The 22,526-nt window shown below is 45.8% G+C and overlaps 1 protein-coding gene across 1 annotated transcript in view; it reads right to left on the bottom strand.

The window, feature by feature from the left end:
- Positions 1-22,526, bottom strand: part of LOC124775697 (toll-like receptor 4) — a 112,522-nt gene that overhangs the window by 43,755 nt on the left and 46,241 nt on the right. Inside the window, exon 3 of the mRNA XM_047250525.1 lies at positions 3,167-3,677. Within this exon, the coding sequence (XP_047106481.1) occupies positions 3,167-3,677 (511 nt within the window). The remainder of the gene's footprint in view (positions 1-3,166; positions 3,678-22,526) is intronic.

Here is a 22,526-nt window from a genome sequence, read left to right as displayed (position 1 = left end):
TCTGGCGAATTTCACCGATAAAAATGTATGTCACTGCACATTCTTCACGAAAGCGTCCTGCAAAGTTAACGAAATCTCAAAATCATTGTTAGCAACACTATTACTGCAAGACGTAACAGAGGTAGAGTATGTCAACGCATTGTTATTTCAAGCGGCGCAACAATAATTTTTGTTATGTAGTCTTGTAGCGAGTATCAGAGCCAATGTCAGGTGTATTGGTCGCGATAGGCCTCGAAACTCAATTGTTGGCAGTATAGGTACCACCACAAATATTTGGCGGGCCGGATACCGGGGATGTCCGGCCGGTTTGCCGGCTCTCGCGGGCCGGTTTCGGCCCGCGGGCCGTAGTTTGGAGACCCCTGGTATACAGTAACACGTTGCTCAGAGTCCACCAGAACCGCTGCGAGCAACTCTTGGTAACGTCGTTTTACGGATGCAGCATCTCGTCGACGTCTCCAGTGCTTATATTGAACCTATTGTGTAAGCGGCAGTTAATAATAAGATTAACATTATGCCTTTCCCACTTGTCTGAGCTTTTCTGTCTTCGTCCTGTTCCTAATCCAATATATAGGGACACATTTCTATACGTTTTTCTTGGATTCACAGCGGCAGAAGTGCACCTTTTGGTCAAAATTTAAACAAAAATTTTTTCAGCGTAAATCAGCTCCGTGTTAACGCATTAGAGTATCTACCAAGTTTCGTTGCCATTTGATAAGTGGAGCCCACAACGGACCTTTGTGAGTAGCTGCACTCTAATTATAGCCACCCGGTACTTATTCATAAATAACTGAGTGTAAAAGCAGCTTACTGATAGCATATATTAAAATCTTCATAAAGTTATCGGCTACATGTGACAAGTCAAACTAACACTTCATCCCGGACACCTGAGTTTCGCAAGTGATGTGATATCAATCAGAACACTTAGCAAAGAATGGGTGAATACTATCGCACCAACAACAGACAGGCAATAGGTAATCAGACACAAAGTGTGACGCATTTTCTTCCGGATGAGATAGTCTCACAGCATCGCAGTAGGACTTCTATGGAGCTGAAGCTTCGAGTCGGCTCATGGCGTACACACACAGTGTTACCGTACAAGTGAAAGGACAGCATCAAGCGCTGGCAACACATTTGTCGCATCGCATACTGTCAAGGTGTTTACGATACACAAAACACAGAAAAACTCGATCTCAGTAATATATTTTATGTATATAGACTGAAGCGGCGAGTGAAATCTTGTACCAAGGCTGGGAATCGAACCCAGGTCTCCTGCTTGCTAGGCAGGTACGTGAGCCACTAAGCCACCACCGGTTCACACAACTGCACGGATTACCCTGCCATGCCTCCCTCCTCCATCCAAATTCTCACTGCCGCACCAGTAAACTTTAAATTCCCCTTTAAACACGAACAGAATTGCCGACTCTCTCCATGTGCTGGAACAGCATCGAACGAAAATGGGCATCCAGCCTGAAATCAGGTGTAAGTACTTATACAAATGAAATGACACAATTTCAGAGACTTTACTGGTCTCACACAGATATCATGTTATGTATGTAGATTGAAGAGGGGAGTAAAAACGTGTATCAAGGCTGGGAATCGCGGGAGACCCAGGTTCGGCACTCGTGGTGTTAAGTTTTCGCTCGCCGCTTCAGTCTATATACACACATCAAAAAAAGTTTTGCATCTCCCCGGTTCCCAGAACTCCTGAAGATAGACGTTGACTGTGGAAATTGTATCACAGATACAGTCCCTTTGACTGTTCAGAGATGTCACTAAACCCGCCCAAAGATATAAATAACCATGCATGAGCAGCGCCTATTAGACGGATGGGGTCCGACAGCCGATCAGTTCCAGTCATTCCACTAGGAAGGAGGTATACGGCTCGTGTTATTTGTAGTTCATCCATTCCTAGAAGGTCAATACCGCGGTTCGCTCGCGTCCGCATTGTTTATTAGTACCAGGAAGGGCTCTCAACAAGGGAAGTGTCCAGGCGTCTCGGAGTGAACAAAAGCGATGTTGCTCGGACGTGAAGGAGATACAGAGAGACAGGAACTATCGATAACATGCCTCGCTCAGGCCGCCGAAGGGCTACTACTGCAGTGGATGACCGCTACCTACAGATTATTGCTCGGAGGAACCCTGACAACAACGTCACCACGTTGAATAATGCTTTTCATGCAGCCACAGGACGTCGTGTTACGACTCAAAGTGGCGCAATAGGCTTCATGATGCGCAACTTCACTCCCGACGTCCATGGCGAGGTCCATCTTTGCAACCACGACACCATGCAGCGCGGTACGGATGGGCCCAACAACATGCCGAATGGACCGCTCAGGATTGGCATCACATTCTCTTCACCGATGAGTGCCGCATATGCCTTCAACCAGGTATCCAGGTCTGGCTGAACGCCGTAGACACTGTCCAGCGAGTGCAGCAAGGTGGAGGTTCCCTGCTGTTTTTGGGTGGCATTATGTGGGGCCGATGTACGCCTTTGGTGGTCATGTAAGACGCCGTAACGGCTGTACGATACGTGAATGCTATCCTCTGACTGATAGTGCAACCATATCGGCAGCATATTGGTGAGGCATTCGTCCTCATGGACGACAGTTCGCGCCCTCATCTTGCACATCTTGTGAATGACTTCCTTCAGGATAACGACATCGCCCGATTAGAGTGGCCAGCCTGTTCTCCTGATATGAACTCCATCGAACATGCCTGGCATAGATTGAGAAGGGCTGTTTATGGACGACGTGACCCACCAACCACTGTGTGGGATCTACGCCGAATCGCCGTTAAGGAGTGGGACCAATAGTGCCTTGATGAACTTGTGGATAGTATGCCACGACGAATACAGGTATGCATCAGTGTAAGAGGATGTGCTACTGGGTATTAGAGGTACCGGTATGTATAGCAATCTGGACCACCACCTCTGAAGGTCTCGCTGTATGGTGGTACAACATCCAATGTGTGGTTTTCATGAACAATAAAAGTGGGAGAAATGATGTTTATGTTGATCTCTATTCCAGTTTTCTGTACAGGTTCCGGAACTCTAACCGAGGTGATGCAAAACGTTTTTTGATGTGTTTACATAAAACCATTATGTAAGAGACCAGTAAAATCTCTGAAATAGTGTCATTTCATTTCAGTAATGTGTATTTCTCATTACCTCAGGATGTTAGGACCTCCATCCCAGTGAGATATTTGGTTGTCGTGTAGGTCCAACGCCAGATGGCTGCTGCTACTTCCAAACTGGCTGCAGTGTGGTATAGTGCTAAGGCGGTTGTGAGCAAAAGTCAGCGCCACCTGGCTCTGGAGCTGCAGCTCCGGGTATTCGGTCAGCTGGTTGTCTGAGGCGTCGAGGACTTGCAGGTGGTGGAGTCCACGCAGTGCCGCTCCCAGGGAGGTCAGCTGGTTCTGCGAGATGTCAAGGAACACCAGATTCGGGACCCCCTGGAAGGCGTCCTGCTCTTGGTGCAGGCAGCACAGGAACGTGTTGCGGAGCGTGAGTTCCATCAGCTGCGGAAGATGCGGCAGCTGGCCCGCGAGCCGCTGCACGCGCGACCTGGACAGGTTCAGCGTTTTCAGCTTCTTCATACCCGCAATGGCCGCCGGTACCGTCAACAGCGTGTTGTCTGCCAGGTCCAGTTCTTCCAGCGCCGGCATCTGGATGTGCGCATCTGCCACAGTTTACGTTACAGACTATCAATGGAAGCTCTGCTAAGACTTATGTGTAATGTTACTACACTCAGTAACTCTTAAAATTTCAATAAGGAATTTTCGGTTTATTAAGCTCTTTTGGTTTTTTGTACCCTACACCTCCTTCTCGGTTCATTACGTCTGCTCTGCTCTCAAAACCGAAGGAAATATTTCATGCCCTGTCGACGACAAGTTCATTAGATAACGAGCACAAGATGGGGAAGGAAACTGACGCTATACTTTTCAAAGGAGCCAGTCCAGCAGTTGGTTGGTTGGTTGATTTGGGGGAGGGACCGGACAGCGAGGTCATCGGTCTCATAGAATTAGGGAAGAAAGTCGGCTGTGCCCTTTCAAAGGAACCATCTCGGCATTTTCTTGAAGCGATTTAGGGAAATCACGGAAAACCTAAATCAGGATGGCCAGACATGGGTTTGAATCGTCGTTCTCCAACAGTTGCCGTAAGCGATGTAAAAAACATGGAAAACCTAAACCTGGATAGCCTGACTGGGATATGAACTGCCATGCTCCCAACTGCGAATCCAGTGTATCTCTTTTTACCTTCGTTGTCCTTACGCTAAATGTACAGGGGATAGGCAAAATAATGTGAACAGTGGTAGTAATGGGATGGTTGTGTTTGATGGACAACAACGCAGGTGAGGCACATGTCGCACTGGACTGTGTGTGTTCAGTACGGACTGGGCATCAGTGCAGGTTGTTTACGAGTAGTTCACACTTCGTATTTGCATTCAGAGGCCGAGGTCGACGTTCAATGAAAGACCTAATAAAGTTCCAAAGAGGGCAGATTGTGGGGGCCCGATTAACTGGAGCATCAGTAACCAGGACAGCCAACTTATTGAATGTTTCAAGAGCAACTGTTTCAGTCGTGGCAACCTACACAAAACATGGAAAGACATCATCGTGTAAACGTAATAGTGGGCGCAAATCAAAACTGAATGAGAGAGACCGCTGTACACTAACACGAATTGTGTAAAAACAACACAAAACTGCGGCAGCTAAAGTGACTTTAGAGATCAATAGCTATTTTCATGACCGCGTATTTGTCGACACTGTCCGCCGAGAACTCCATAAAGGGAATATTCATGGAAGAGCTGCTATACCGAAACCATTAGTGACGATAACCAACGCAAAGAAGCGTAAAACATGGTGTCAGGAGCATAAATCCTGGACAGCTCAGCAGTTGAAATACATCATATGGTCCGACGAGTCAACGTTTGCGTTATTTCAAACCTCGGGCCGGTTTACGTCTGGAGGACGCCAAAAGAAGCCTACAATCCTGATTGCTTAATTCCAACGTTTAAGCATGGAGGTGGAGCCGGCCGCCATGGACGAGCGATTCTAGGCGCTTCAATCTGGAACCGCGCGACCGCTACGGGCGCAGGTTCGAATCCTGCTCGAGCATGGATGTGTGTGATGTCCTTAGGTTAGTTAGGTTTAAGTAGTTCTAAGTTCTAGGGGACTGATGACCTCAGATGTTAAGTCCCATAGTGCTCAGAGCCATTTGAACCATGGAGGTGGAAGAGTGATGGTGTGTGCAGCCATATCAAGGTATTCTGCTGGTCCCATCATTACTCTCAAAGGCCGTGCTACAGCCAACAATTATGTGAACATTTTAGGTGATCCGGTGTACCCTATGATTCAAATGTTGTTCCCCAACAATGATGCCATATTTCAGGAAGATAATGCACCCATTCACACAGCCATGACAGTAGAATCTTGATATGAGGAGCATGTAACTAAATTGCAGTGTTTTCCCTGGCCAGCACAGTCCACGGACTTTAACATTAACGAACCCTTTTGGGCGGTATTGGAGCGCAGACTCCGGAGCAGATTTCCGCCACCCTCTTCACTACAGGAGTTAGAAGAGGTCCTGATCGAAGAGTGGCATAGCATTCCACTGGAGACTACACAATAATTATATACCAGTATTTCAAGAAGTATCGCAGCTGTAGTACAGGCAAATGGGGGTCCGACCGCTTATTAATTAACAATTCCCAAGTAAGTACAGGTGTTCACATTATTTTACCTTTGGCAGTAAAATCGTTCTGAAGTCAGCTCTAGATGACGTTGCTCCTAAATTTCTCAATAGTGTTCCGCGGAAAGAGCGTCATCTTCTCTGCAGGGATCTCCTTTTGATTTCTAGAAGCATCTCCGCAATACTCGCGCGTTGATCTATCCTACCAACACCTGCATTTGATTTATCCTACCAACACCTGCACACAAACACAGCCAAACCAGCGACGCTGTGCCAACTGCAGTGGGCCCCATGCGGCCAACTTCAGGCAGTGCAGTGCATACAAACAGGCGCTGAAGCGTAAACAAGACAAGAACAGGGTACAGTACGACAGTCCACGCCCAAAGGTCAGCTCTGAACCCAATAAGGAACGGCGTAACGTTTGCCACGGTTGCACGCCCTGGCGGAACGGCACGGGCTGCGGAACCTCAGCGCCCTTCACACACACGAGAAACAACCGCTGCAACAGCTACACAACAGCCACAGACAACACCTGAAAACCAACAAGCATCGGTACCAACACCTGTGCCCCCAAACAACACGACCCCACTCCCAGAAGTCACATGCTGCGAAGAAACGCACGCTATACAGGATAACACACCCACACAAGAACCCCCAGAACCCCAAGCCCAGAGGAGGAATAGACGTACACGTAAACACAGAGCGGGGAACACGAAATCACCACAACAGGCCACCCAGCAACAACAGACCAATAACACACAGGAAAACAGTCAACAAGATATCGAGACTGTAAGCCACACTACCATCCCCCTCACCACAGAAGTAACACAGGTGCCACAACCTCTGTCACAAAATATAAACACAAATGCCACTCGTAACAACACACCAATACCCGCACAAGCTGCTGCTATCTCCACAACAGCACCTCAGGCTGCCACACCCAACACCAACACATCACCTGGGGGAATACTGGAAACACCATTCCCTCGACACACGACCGTTCAAATCCTTACCAAGGTGCTGACGGCCGTCACTACACTCCTCACCCAGCTCATGAGCGCCGAACACGGGCAATACTGGGCTGTTATACACACTGCCATCACAACACTCTTTCACACTCATACATGAATAATATACCACACCCGGCCCATAACGCAAACCCGCAAACACTATCACAGATCCTGTTCTGGAATGCAAACTCGATCCACAACAAAAGGGTAGAATTTGCGGCGTTCATGGAGCGCAAGGGAATCCTTGTCGCGCGACTGAGCGAGACTAAACTTAAACCGCACAAACAATTAAACTTTCCTGGCTACTGCGTCTATCGTACCGACCGACCGGGCGACGCCGTGGCAGGTGGAACTGCAATCGTCATACACAAAGTCATTTCCCTGAACTGGAAAAAATCGAGGCTACGGCCGTCAGAGTCAAGTTCAACGGAGCCTACACCACACTGATATCGGTATACAACAGCCCTGTAGGCATTTCAACACGCGATATCAGCACACTACTCAACATTTCACCGCGAGTAATAGTCGCTGGAGATCTGAACGCAAAACACCCCGAATGGAATTCACGCATACGAAATCCCAACGGCAAAAAACTGTACGAACATTCACTAGGCAGAAATTACATTATACTAGCGCCGACTGAACCAACGCACATTCCCTATCAGAGGGGACACAGGCCAGGCGTGATAGACATGGCCCTCATCAAGAGCATTACATCGACACTCAACGTTGCCGTTGAAAACGATCTGCCCTCAAACCACCAACCTGTAATACTATACATTGAGGAAACACTGCAGCACATGGAACAACTCAAGATGTTGGACTACGGGCGTGCGAATTGGACATTGTTCGAGGAAAAGCTCGATAGCCACATCCCACCCACACACGAAATTAATGAAACAGCACAAATTGACTAGGCAGTAGAAACCCTCACTAACGCCGTCCAGGACGCAATGGCAGGCACCATACCTGATCGCACCTCACAACAACACAGTGCGGCCCTGTCCCAGGAAATCCTGGGCCTTATTCAATGAGGAATCGCCTCAGGAGACAATGGCAGCGCACCAGGCGTCCGTACTTCAAACGGCACATTAACAGGCTACAGGGCATCATACACGGTAAAATACAAACACGCAGAACACAACAGTGGAACCAAAAACTCGAAGGGCTGGACACCGCACGACCTGGCGTGTGGCAACTAGCCCGACACTTTACCAGGAAGAAAATATACACCCCAGCGCTTCAAGGGCCTGACGGACCTGCATACTCAGTGGAAGAGAAAGCAGGACTAATGGCCCGCACACTCGCAGCGTCATTCACACCGAACCTGGTACCCCAGATCACGTAAGAAACGGATTGACCGTCCTTACGACAGAACAGGCAAAGGTAAAAATAGTTTTCCCGTCGGTCAACAGATGTCGCAGGCGACGCTACAATGCTAACTGACCTGTCCATGTCGCGGAATTGGCAACGCTGTATCTTCGGTGACGTGAATGACGTTGATTTGCGTTCGGCTAGAGCGCTGTGCGCGAAATGCATTCGTCACACTGCTGACTGTAGCTCATGATCGGTTGTGGTTCTTCCCGAGTTTTCAATCTAAGAATGTAGATTAGCTCCTGTAATTCTACAAACCAAGTTTATTTCTCACAATCATATGCGAAATGAAATAAATTAAAAGTAACACACAAACATTTGTCGCGAGTTACTGTTTAAATGCAGACTGTATTGCAGTCACAAAGGTTTTACACTCGCCTTCCATGCCGTCTATTTCCTCTTTGCTATACAGCTCTTCTGATACGGATTATGGTCGTAAAAAAGGTCTCCATGTGCAGGTTAACACTAAAAAAGTTTTCAAAATCCGCACCCGGTTTTGGTGCGAATTAAGGCTGGACATATTTCAGTGACAGTCATTTCAAATTTAAATTCTTTTACTTTGCATGTAACTTATCGTAAATGATATAAGAGTGGCACAAAACGATGAATTTTGGATTGTTGCTGAAAGGGGGCTGAAAACGCGGTAATATACAAGTGAAAGCGTGTTTTTCGAGCATATTTTGGCGGTGTCAACTTTGAAGAGCCACAGACGGCAAACCATAATTATGTTAAAAATTTACTTTGTACAGTTTAAAGATAACCCGCAAATATTCGCAACAGACGTACGCTTTTACCTGAAACACAGTTATTACTGGGGATATCCGCACTCGCGCAGGCCTGTTACTTTAAGTAGTGTTGTTTTCGAGTGGAAGCTGTGTGAGGATTATTAGCGCACACATTAAAAAAAATAATTAAAATAGGCAGCGTCTATGGTTTGCATATTATGCTCGTTCTCTTCTATTCTCCTCCCTTCATTCCAGTATAAACGCTTGTTCACAAGTATAAACGAATGGTAGTGAACATCGGCGAATTATATATGAATACTCTTTTGCAGCAGTGTAAACGAGGTTTTACACTCGTTCACTTCGTTCACTCTAGTATATACCAGGATTTAGAGGGACCGATGACCTAGCACTTAGATGAAGGCTATTAATCATTTATTTCACTGTTGCTATTTCAGCTCTAGAGCCATTTTCAAGTACCAAAGGGGAAGGTCTTGTAAGGTAATGCTTCATAAATTGTTTATCAAATGTTACCACACTATGCTTTGCATTTTGTTATCCATATCTTATATTGGTTTCAGTTTTCACATTGCACACAAAAATGCCTCTACAGCCAAAATTACGATAGTGAAGTGAATAAACAGTTTTAAAAAGTCCAAATTGCAGCAAAGATTTCATTTAAAAATTGTATGATATGGTTCTTGTACAGGAAGGGCTGCCACGTTATATCAGAATATAAGATCGACAAAATTTAGATAGGATCGAATGCTTAGGGCTCTTTTTTAATTCCTACTCGTAACTAATTTATTGATTTACCTGAATTTAAAATCCACTCCCTAACCTTTCTTTATCTTTGACGGAAAATCTGAACATATTTAGTTCAGAATTTGTCCGTCTACTCCTTCTACAGTTGATACACTCACAGGCCCTCGGCATGACGACTCGATCCACTACCACCGGTATGCCAGAAACAGCTGTACTTCACAGACGCCAAATGGTGGAAAGCTGCACGCGTTCGGACGATGTTGCCACATATTTCACAGATCGGAGTGCTATCTAGTGGTTGGTGCCACAAGTAAGGGTGTGACGCTGTTGCCGCCTGGTGGCCGTTCCCTGACAAGGGTTGCCTGCTAGACCAAGCGATCGGGCAGTCTGTTTCTTACGTGATCTGGGCTGGTACCATCAGATCCAGTGTTCACACTTGCTACTGACCAAGAGGTTACACGCATTCTAGGCCAACCATTGCGCGACGACATTCGACATGCTAGCACAGCCGAAATCTCCTGGGCTGTAATGCATTCCGCTGTTAGGAAAGCCCCTGGTCATGATGGCATTCAAAACCGTGTCCTCCAGGGGTTCACGGATAAAGCAACTGAGTACCTAACACACATAGCGAATGCCATACTAAAACACCAACACTTCCCCGCCCTTTGGAAGACGGCCAAGGTCCTGATGCTCAGGAAGCTGAGGAAAGACCACAGCCTCCCACAAAATTACCGACCCATCAGCCTTCCGAGCTCGCTCAGTAAGATTGTTGAGAAGGTGAGTCTCAAACGCATCAGTAGGCACTGCATAACAAATGACATCCTGAGACCGGAGCCATTCGGCTTCAGGAATCACCACTCCACAACACAACAACTCTTACGGGTCGTTGAACATATAACACATGGCTTCAACATAAACAAAGCTGCAGGGGCGGTGTTCCTGGACATCGAAAAGGCTTTCGACCGTCTATGGCACAACGGCCTCATTCGCAAACTCAGCGACGCGGGATTCCCCGACGGGCTGGTGCGTCTAATACACTCATACCTCACAGACAGGAGTTTCAACACTGACGTGCAGGGAAAACAATCAACACGACACGGTATACACTCGGGAGTACCCCAGGGAAGCACCCTAGGGCCCTTACTGTTTAACCTCTACATAAACGATCTCCAAACCACACACAACACAACGATGGCAATCTACGCGGATGACACAGCCATCCTCGCTCAAGATTGGAAACCATCAAACATTACGTCACGCCTACAGACTGCACTCAGAGTGGCTGAGCCTTGGTTGGAGAAATGGCGTGTTAGAGTAAACGTCGACAAGTGCGAAGCTGTTCTGTTCACTAGAAGACCGAAGCAACTGCGCAAACACCGATATTGCAGACCAATAACTCTACATGCACGCCCAATACGTTTCCGTGAGAAAGTCAAATACCTTGGTGTCTGGCAGGACCGGAAATTACTCTGGGGGGACCACATACAACACATGACCACCCGAGCTAGCGCGAGGCTCAAACAGCTCTACCCTACGCTCAGCAGGCGTATCACACTGAGCAGAAGGAAGTCGAGGTCCATGTACATGACACTTATCCGACCCCTGATGACGTACGCAGCTCCTATCTGGGGATACGCTGCGCCTACACGCCTGCACCGTCTGCAGCTCATACAAAAAGTACTATAAATCATAAGCAATGCTCCACGATACACACCCATCGCGGACCTTCACCGGGAATACCGACTTGAGACTCTCACGGAGGTAATCCACAAACTCACCGCAAGACTATACAGAAACTCCAGACATTCGCAGAACCCGTTTATTCTGAATCTGGGGAACTACGATCACAACAATAGATGGAAACATAAAAGACCAAAAGACATACTTGTAAGGATGTAACATCTATGGCCAAGCACACGCAAACACAACGGTACAGGTGAGCCCCTGTTAATCAGACGCCATTACTGGATATCCAGCTGGAATACACTGCCGAATAACTGGCACCACGCAGGGAAGCCGTACCGTACACTGCATGCAGACAAGCTCCACACATCACCCACACAGTGAGATGATCTATGGCCGATCTCCCACTACTGTATAACGATCTTGATTGTTCCAGGAATGTAGCGGCTGCAGCAACTGGGATACATTGCCATCGCTTGCCACGGTAATGATGCATGATACCCATACTAACAAATCCAACCTTGCATGAATTATAGCAGCTAGTAAGCCACTACTGCTCTTACTACCCATCCCACTGTCGCAGAGGTTTTTTTCCCACGGCACGAGCCTTGGCACTTTTTTCCCTCTGCTCTTCTAATCGCTACCCTCACTCGCGTTTCGTCCACTATCTATCACCTGATGGACCGTGTTAATGCGTAGTCTTACCCAGACGCACGGATAACATCACAGCCCAGCATACTGTGATCCACTTACTAGATAACTAACATGTTGACGGAGGTGACAGTAGAACTTTTGGTTTGGTCACCACGTTGGTGCGGGCGTGGAGGGGCCCCATCTCTTTATCCTACCGGTAACAAAACTAGCAGTCCGCTTCTAAATTGCCTCGATGTTTTCCTTTAATCTTACCTGGTGGGGATACCAAATAATCGAGTACTACTCAAGAATGGGTCGCACCAGCGTTCCACAAACGGTCTCCTTTATAAATAAGACACACTTTCCTAGAGTTCTCCTAATAAACCGATGTGGACCATTCGCATTTCCTACTACCGTCCTTACGTACTCGTTCCATTTCATAAAGCTTTATAGCGTTACAGTTAGATATTTAATCAATGTCGCTGTGTGCAGCTGCACACTAATAATACAGCAGACGTTCGCGGAAGGTTGCTTTAAGCGGATCTTCCACTGGGTAAGCGAGTGGTGCCCCATCCTACGAGAAGAAGGTAGTCTACACACAGTTGCGCTCTTCCAAAACAGGAATCACATGCTGTACAAGGAGGTCTCGGTAACGCGCAGACGTCGCGGCTCACCTGAAAGGCCCTCTGGATGTATTCTCTCGGAAGAAGTACGAACCGAGGATACAAGTGCTTGTGAGTCCACACCAGACAGTCACACATGGCGAGTGCAATGGCTCTTAGTGCGCAACACGTGGTTCAATTGCATCCCAAATTCGGCAGTTCTGTGTATTCACTGCACCCTGTAGTATAAAATGTGCCTCGTCACTCCACAGAACATTCCCCGGCCACGTGTCATCAACTTCGATCCGTGCCAGAAATCGAAGAGCAAATTCATAACGTTGCTGCAGAGCGTGAGGTGTCAGTTGTTGCACCATCTGGATCTTGTACAGATACTAAAGTAAAACAGATCGCAAATCTTACCGTACTGTTAACCGTGGGCCGGAAAATTCTCCTGACATTGCACGAGCACTAGCAATACCGGGGCACGCGCTACATGGTCAGTTTCAGCAACAGCGATCTCGTCAATAACGTCCCCCAGGTTAGGACTCTTCCTTTCCCAGGAACGTTAAGGGCTTGTCTTTCACGTTCATCCGCAATAACTTAAATTTTTCTACCTCGTCACCGCGCTCGGTACCTTCCCTCAAGTCCGATTCATATTAGCCAATACTTTAGTAACGTGGCGACTGCTATAGAAATTCTACTAAGCGAGAAAATGGCAAGTGTGTTGGTGCACGGTCTTGTATGTGGTTAGAGTGGAATACTACGAGTGTGCATAGTGAAATGTTTCGAGAAGTGCAGTAAGCAGCACGAAATAGCGCTGTCCATTGCTCATTACATAGCGATAACATTCATTTATTTTCAATTTTTATTTATTTATTTTACACGTGTTCTAGCCTGACTACCATTGATATTGTAGTTGTGGTCTCCAGTCCGAAAATAGTTTTGATGCAGCGCTCCAAATTAGTCCAGCCACTGCAAGCCTCTCTGTCTGTGGATAACTACCGCAATCTACGAGGTGCATTCAAGTTCTAAGGCCTCCGATTTTTTTTCTCCAGACTGGAAAGAGATAGAAACATGTGCATTGTTTTAAAATGAGGCCGCATTCATTGTCAATATGTCCCAGAGATGGCAGCACCGTATGGCAGATGGAATTTTACCGCCAGCGGCGAGAATGAGAACTGTTTTAAATACTTAAAATGGTGACGTTTTCCTTGCGTGAACAGCGTACAATCATTCGTTTTCTGAATTTGCGTGGTGTGAAACCAATTGAAATTCATCGACAGTTGAAAGAGACAAGTGGTGATGCAGTTATGGATGTGTCGAAAGTGTGTTTGTGGGTGCGACAGTTTAATGAAGGCAGAACATCGTGTGACAACAAACCGAAACAACCCCGGGCTCGCACAAGCCGGTTTGACGACATGATCGAGAAAGTGGAGAGAATTGTTTTGGGGCATCGCCGAATGACTGTTGAACAGATCGCCTCCAGAATTGGCATTTCTGTGGGTTCTGTGCACACAGTCCTGCATGACGACCCGAAAATGCGAAAAGTGTCATCCAGGTGGGTGCCACGAATGCTGACGGACGACCACATGGCTGCCCGTGTGGCATGTTGTCAAGCACTGTTGACGCGCAACGACAGCATGAATGGGACTTTCTTTTCGTCGGTTGTGACAATAGATGAGACGTGGATGCCATTTTTCAATCCAGAAACAAAGCGCCAGTCAGCTCAATGGCAACACACAGATTCACCGCCACCAAAAAAATTTCAGGTAACCGCCAGTGCTGAAAAAATGATGGTGTCCATGTTCTGGGACAGCGAGGGCGTAATCCTTACCCATTGCGTTCCAAAGGGCACTACAGTAACAGGTGCATCCTACGAAAATGTTTTGAAGAACAAATTCCTTCCTACACTGCAACAAAAACGTCCGGGAAGGGCTGTGCGTGTGCTGTTTCACCAAGACAACGCACCCGCACATCGAGCTAACGTTATGCAACAGTTTCTTCGTGATAACAACTTTGAAGTGATTCGTCATGCTCCCTACTCACCTGACCTGGCTCCTAGAGACTTTTGGCTTTTTCCAACAATGAAAGACACTCTCCGTGGCCGCACATTCACCAGCCGTGCTGCTATTGCCTCAGCGATTTTCCAGTGGTCAAAACAGACTCCTAAAGAATCCTTGGCCGCTGCCATGGAATCATGGCGTCAGCGTTGTGAAAAATGTGTACGTCTGCAGGGCGATTACGTCGAGAAGTAACGCCAGTTTCATCGATTTCGGGTGAGTAGTTAATTAGAAAAAAAATCGGTGGCCTTAGAACTTGAATGCACCTCGTATATCGACACTGCAGGGAAAAAATTTGTACATCTGGAAAAACTACGTCGATTTCGATTTGATGACAGCTTATGCCACCTGGAGGATAGTAGATGTACTGGCAATGGTCTCAATATTGTGTGCCAACAGATGGCATAGTGGCGTAGCTACCAGAGACCATCTGTGTTTACCCTTTAATAGAGGACGCACACAGCGAAAGGCACAGTGTAGTGCAAACGTGTGAAGCAAGCAGGCAACCGTACCACAGAGACGCATTCGTGCTTCCTACAGCCATACTAATCTGCCTGCAGTATGATGACATAATACTGACGGCAGGGGCTTAAGGAGCGAACGCCGTTCTACGCCACTGTGATGCGATAATGAATCGGCCTTTTGCGTCCGTAGACACCAGCTCATTGTCCGCCATTTTTAAAAATTGTGGGCAATTCACCATTGTAGAGTACATTTATTTAACAACGAACTGGGCTCGTATTAGTGACTCAAAGACGATGAAGAAAGCCGCTTACGATCCGTAATAGCTGACCTTACATGTTCAGGTGTGGCAAATTTAAATGTTTTTTGCAAGCCTGGTGTACATAATTTTCCAACCATATTATTAATGAGAATGAGAATGGTTTTAAAGATGAGTGCAATTACGCTTGTGCTCCTCAGTTTGTTTTAAATGAATATTCTACTTTATTTTAGAAGACAAAGCCGGCCCAACTTCAGTTTTCACTAATGGATCTAAATAGGGGGACGTCGAAGGATAATCATTCATATTTGCTTGCAGTCCGTTTGGGAATCATTTCTTAGTGATATTAACCATTTGATGCAAGTATGTCTGACATTCTGAGGACATTGGAATGAGAAGAGGTTAATCGAGGGAATAAGTATTGGAATAAGTATTTAATCTGCCCCGACTCTCCGAGTACGCTGAAGACTGACACACAGTTGCATCCAACCGAGAAAATGTACTGGGTGATCAAGACAGCATCCAAATGGTTCAAATGGCTCTAAGCACTATGGGACTTAACATCTGAAGTCATCAGTCCCCTAGACTTAGAACTACGTAAACCTAACTAACCTAAGGACAACACACACATCGAAGCCCGAGGCAGGATTCGAACCTACGACCATAGCAGCCGCGTGGTTCCGGACTGAAGAGCCTAGAACCGCTCGACCACAGCGGCCGGCAGACTGCCTCCTCTATTTAATGTGGCCAGGAACAGAAATTTCATTGGGCTGAGTACCGAGGCATGTGGATAAAAAGGAACTCGAAAAATGGCAAAATATGACATCCTGCACACACTGTGATCTCGTTCATGAGATGACTGCTCAGTGGGAAAACAGAGTGGGCCGGCCGGAATGGCCGAGCGGTTCTAGGCGCTACAGTCTGGAACCGCTCGACCGCTACGGTCGCAGGTTCGAATCCTGCCTCGGGCATGGATGTGTGTGATGTCCTTAGGTTAGTTAGGTTTAAGTAGTTCTAAGTTCTAGGGGACTGATGACCTCAGATGTTAAGTCCCATAGTGCTCAGAGCCATTTGAACCATGGAGGTGGAAGAGTGATGGTGTGTGCAGCCATATCAAGGTATTCTGCTGGTCCCATCATTACTCTCAAAGGCCGTGCTACAGCCATGAGAGAGACCGCTGTACACTAACACGAATTGTGTAAAAACAACACAAAACTGCGGCAGCTAAAGTGACTTTAGAGATCAATAGCTATTTTCATGACCGCGTATTTGTCGACACTGTCCGCCGAGAACTCCATAAAGGGAATATTCATGGAAGAGCTGCTATACCGAAACCATTAGTGACGATAACCAACGCAAAGAAGCGTAAAACATGGTGTCAGGAGCATAAATCCTGGACAGCTCAGCAGTTGAAATACATCATATGGTCCGACGAGTCAACGTTTGCGTTATTTCAAACCTCGGGCCGGTTTACGTCTGGAGGACGCCAAAAGAAGCCTACAATCCTGATTGCTTAATTCCAACGTTTAAGCATGGAGGTGGAGCCGGCCGCCATGGACGAGCGATTCTAGGCGCTTCAATCTGGAACCGCGCGACCGCTACGGGCGCAGGTTCGAATCCTGCTCGAGCATGGATGTGTGTGATGTCCTTAGGTTAGTTAGGTTTAAGTAGTTCTAAGTTCTAGGGGACTGATGACCTCAGTAGTTAAGTCCCATAGTGCTCAGAGCCATTTGAACCATTTGAACAAAAACAGAGTGGTCGCGGTGCATCAGAACAAATGAAGACCATAGAATCGACTATCTCTTTCTGAAGAACATCCCACCAACCATTCAGAATCATAGAATCTACCACAACAAGAGTAAATGTAGGGGTATTCGTCGACTTCTTTGGAGAGAAGACCCAAAAACTGGCAATGCTTGTGGCCTATCATTTCCAATGCATCACATTAAAACGAACTTCATTTTACTACACACAAGACGATACGGCAAAACCTTTGTTATTAAACGGATAACCCGGTTCGTGGTATCCAGTCTCAGTTGCACGTTGCCTATCTGAAAGATTCCAGGGACAACAAAACTTTGATTTTCAATACTTCATAAAATTTCCAGAATGAGATTTTCACTCTGCAGCGGAGTGTGCGGTGATATGAAACTTCCTAGCAGATTAAAACTGTGAGCCGGACCGAGACTCGAACTCGGGACCTTTCACTTCATATAATTATTCATGGAATTAAAAAATTAAAAATGCTCTCATAATCTACTCGTTGAGAGGTATAATCTTATGTTAAAGATCGAACACGTTAAGACATGAATTATAGTCAGAAACTGTGTAAACTGAGATGACAGAAGTCATGGGAGACCGATATCACATATGCAGATGCCGGTAGTATCGCGTGGACAAGGTATGAAAGGGAAATCGATTGATGGTGCTGTCATTTGTATTCAGGTCATTCATGTAAAAATGTGTGCTACGTGCTTACGGCCGCACGACGGGAATTAACAGAATTTGATCGCGGAATGGTAGTTGGAGTTAGACGCTTGGGACATTCCATTTCCGAAATCCTTAGGGAATTGAGAACCATGATATCCAGAGGGTTAAGAGTGTTCCGAGAATACCTCTCACCATGGATAACGCAGTAGCTGACGGCCTCCCCTGAAAGACCAAGAGCAGCGGCGTCCGTGTAGAGTTGTCGGTGCTAAAAGACAAGCAGCACTACCTGAAATAACCGCAGAAGTCAATGTGGGATGTATGAGGAAAGTAGCCATCAGGCCAGTACAGCGAAATTTGGCGTTAACGGGCCATGGCAGCAGATGACCGACGCGAGTGCCTTTGCTATCAGCACGACATCGGCTCCAGCGCCTCTTCTGGGTTCGTGACCATGTCGGTTGTACCCTAGACGACTGGATAACCATAGCCTGGTCAGATGAGTCCCGATTTCTGTTGGTAAGAGCTGATGGATTCGCGTGTGGCGCAGACCCCACAAAGCCATGGAGCCAAGTTGTCAACAAGGCACTGGTCTGTGTTTACATGGAACGGACTGGGTCCTCTCGTCCAATTACACTGACCACTGGCTGGAAGTGGTTATCTTCGCCTACTTCGAAACCATTTGCAGATATTCATGAACTTCATTTTCCCAAACAACCATTTGTTTGCGGTTGGTTTGAAGAACATTCTGGACAATTCGAGCGAATTATTTTCCCACCCAGATGGCCCAGCATGAATCCCATCGAACGTTTATGAAAGAGAGATCAGTGCATGCACGAAACCCTGCACCGTCAAGACTTTCGCAATTACGGACGCCTATTGAGGCTACATTGCTCAATATTGTCGCAGGGGACTTCCAACGACTTGTTGAGTCCATTCCACGTCGAGATCCTGCACTACGCAGGGCAAAAGGAGACCTGACACTGTATTCGGTGGTATGCCATCACTTTTGTAACTTCGGTGTATATTTCTTGATGCAGTGTAAGCCACCACATGCAAAACACCCAGACTATATCATCCGGCATTTGAGAATGAGGGCGCTTAGCTACTCGCAACGAAACTTACACATACAGGTAATTTCAAATCTTTATGAAACTTTTCTCTCTGACATCCCCACAGAATGACGAAAAGAATAACGCTTATCGCTTCCGGCAGTCTCGCTGCTCATGCAGTCGAACTTCACCATCAAGCATGACGTTTTAATTTATTACTCCTCTGTGGCTAACACTATTCATACCACATTTTGCAGACAATATTTACATATACCACTGAAAGTACCTTCAAATTTATATCATTGTACGACACATATTTTAGAAGATATGACGTCATATACGAGGGTCATTCAATAATTAAAGAGACAAATTGGTCTGGGGAAAAGACTGTTGGTAGGGCAAGTTTGGTACTTTTATGGCTTGAAGTTGGCATCGCTGGGATGATCCCTGATCAGCTGATGTATTAACCTTGTTTTAGTTATAACCTCGAAAATACATTTCAAGATGGCGAGTCCGCTTGAAACGTCCACATTAGTTGAACAACGTTCTGTTATTCGTTTTTTACTTGTTGAAGGCCAGAAACCAGTGAATATATACTGTAGACTGTCTAAAGTTGGTCGTGAAGGATGTATGAGTTGTGAAAATTTTTACAAGTGGGTAGAGAAGTTCAAAAATGGTCGCGACTCAGCGACTGACCAACACCGTTCTGGTCGACCAGTTGCAGTTTCAACTCCCTCACTTGAAAGTCGAATTCATGATATCATTCGTGCCGACCGCCGTATGACTGTGGAAATGATAGCTGATAAGGTTCAAGTTAGTACTGGTATAGTTCATAACATTATCTTTAACAAGATGAAGTACCGCAAAACATGTGCAAGATGGGTCCCAAAGGAGCAGACGCGGCTACACAAGGAAACAACGTTGAGAGTGTGCACAGAGCTTACGGAACGTTATGAAAGTGAAGGTGAGCACCTCCTCAACAAAATTTTAACTTGTGATGAAACCTGGGTTCACTATTATGAGCCAGAATCAAAAAGACAAAGCATGGAGCGAAAGCACCCCAACTCACCTGTCAAGAAAAAAATTCAAAACCCAAGCATCAGCGGGAAAAGTCATGCTGACGAGGTTTTGGCATGCTGGAGGTCCAGTTTTTTGTGATTATCTCGAAGAACAGCGTGCAATGAATAGCCAGTACTACTTGGATTTACTGTTAAATAAGGTGAAGCCAGCCATGAGAGAGAGACGTCGTGGATCTCAGAGGAGTGGTGTGATTCTCCAGCAAAACAACGCACGTCCTCATATTGCTCAACTAACCCGTGAAACCATCGACAAAATTGGCTGGAAAGTACTGCCTCATCCCCTTACAGTCCTGATTTAGCACCTAGTGATTTTCATTTGTGAAAGACATTACGTGGGAAGAGGTTCCTGGACAACGAAGACGTGAAAAAGTTTGTGGTAAATTGGTTCCAATGTCAAGATAAAGAGTTCTTTCCTGCCGGAATACAAAAGCTTCTAGCCCGTTGGAACAAGTTCATAAATGTTCAAGGGGATTATGTTGAAAATAGAAAAAGTATTGGTTTTTAAAAATAAACGCTTTTTTCTCCAGACCAATTTGTCTCTTTAATTATTGAATGACCCTCGTTTATTGTGATGCACGAAAGACTAGCTTCTGCTTAAAACTGAGAGCAAATATCTAAGACTATGCTCATCCAGTGTTAGCGACTTCCAACAAACTTTAAACATAATTGTAAACATTTTCTGAACATTTTTTCTCTTACCTGCTTAACGTCAAATATTGGACTCGTTAACTCATTTGTAAAGCAACTAGAAGATTATTGCAGTTTTACACATGAAAGCTCGAGTCTTTAAACAATCGGCGGTTTACTGGTTTCCTCCAATTTAGGTGGCAACGTGGTGATTATTGAGCAAAATATATTTTGTTTAGGGTCATGAGTTATTCCTAAAATGATGGTGGGAGAAACTTAGTTGTCATAGGATAGAGTTGGCCAAACATTTTCTGTTAGAGATCAGCCACAACACTTTTTTTTTTTAATTGTGGCGTTTGTTATTTCCTCCTTCTTCTCCTCCTCCTCCTTCTTCTTCTTCGGAAATGATTTTTCTCTTTAGTTTTTTGTTACTTACAGTTTTGTGTACGCTACTTATGTGTGCGTGAAGACTTTAACAGCAATTTTCTCTACCCGTTTTATGGAATGTTGGTGAAGACCAAGTCGTTGGCACTCCCGCAAACATTACAACAAACCAAATCTCCGTTAGAAACAGAGCTAAAAGCCCTCTTGCCTTCTCGCGGTGACTGAGCTTGTGTACCGTACAGTCGCGTCACTGGTTTATAGTACAGCTTCGTTTCGTAAGTTCACTTTTCGTGAAGAAGCATATCGACGACTGCAATGTTTGTAGATGCCGTCGAGCATAGACACACACACATACATAGTCTATAGGATCTGAACTTAAACAGTTAACAGTTTGTAACGGATATATCATTAGCGTTGGGAAGTTTTTGCGTGGGAGTAATATCTTACGTCTGATAGATAGGACGTTGGGAAAAGTCTCTTGTGTCAGGGATTGAAATACATTTTTACACTGGAAGTCAACGAGCAAAGACCATCTTTGTGTATGTCTTTCATTACTTATTGTTATTGTTCGATCCATATACTTAAGATTCAACTCCTTTTTGATGGTACAGCAATTAACCGAAATACAAAACTATTAAAAGTTTTCACACCATCTTGAGTAACCGATACGTACGAGGTGCAACTGAGGCGTTCGATTACTAGTTCGATGACGACGGGTGTTAAAATTGCATGATCTTACGTGAAGGAGATGATACGTGTCAGGAAGCAGTACGTATTCTATTTGCAGACTCGTGTCATAACGCATAAATTTCGGGTTTCGTTACAGACTGCCAATCGAAAAGGAGGCCATAAAGCTACAGAAACTGAACCATAACTTACATTTAGAACAGTTATTTTTTACACTGATTCAGAGTCGCAAAAATTTTTTTGGAAATTCAGAACAGACTGGACAGTTGTTCTGTGGGCTTCCGAGATATGTTCAAGACAATATTAACTGAATAATCGCTATTGAGGGAGTAGTTTGAAAGAAGCCTTATTTCTACATCTACATACATACTCCGCAATCCACCATACGGTGCGTGGTGGAGGGCACCTCGTACCACAACTAGCATCTTCTCTCCCTGTTCCACTCCCGAACAGAACGAGGGAAAAATGACTGCCTATATGCCTCTGTACGAGCCCTAATGTCTCTTTATCTTATCTTTGTGGTCTTTCCGCGAAATGTAAGTTGGCGGCAGTAAAATTGTACTGCAGTCAGCCTCAAATGCTGGTTCTCTAAGTTTCCTCAGTAGCGATTCACGGAAAGAACGCCTCCTTTCCTCTAGAGACTCCCACCCGAGTTCCTGAAGCATTTCCGTAACACTCGCGTGATGATCAAACCTACCAGTAACAAATCTATCAGCCCGCCTCTGAATTGCTTCTATGTCCTCCCTCAATCCGACCTGATAGGGATCCCAAACGCTCGAGCAGTACTCAAGAATAAGTCGTATTAGTGTTTTATAAGCGGCCTCCTTTACATATGAACTACATCTTCCCAAAATTCTACCAATGAACCGAAGACGACTATCCGCCTTCCCCACAACTGCCATTACATGCTTGTCCCACTTCATATCGTTCTGCAATGTTACGCCCAAATATTTAATCGACGTGACTGTGTCAAACGCTATACTACTAATGGAGTATTCAGACATTACAGGATTC

Source organism: Schistocerca piceifrons, chromosome 2 (assembly GCF_021461385.2).
Source record: "Schistocerca piceifrons isolate TAMUIC-IGC-003096 chromosome 2, iqSchPice1.1, whole genome shotgun sequence".
Classification (NCBI taxonomy): domain Eukaryota; kingdom Metazoa; phylum Arthropoda; class Insecta; order Orthoptera; family Acrididae; genus Schistocerca; species Schistocerca piceifrons.
The sequence above is the reverse complement of the archived record's forward strand: the minus strand, read 5'-3'. Positions and strand labels throughout refer to the sequence as shown.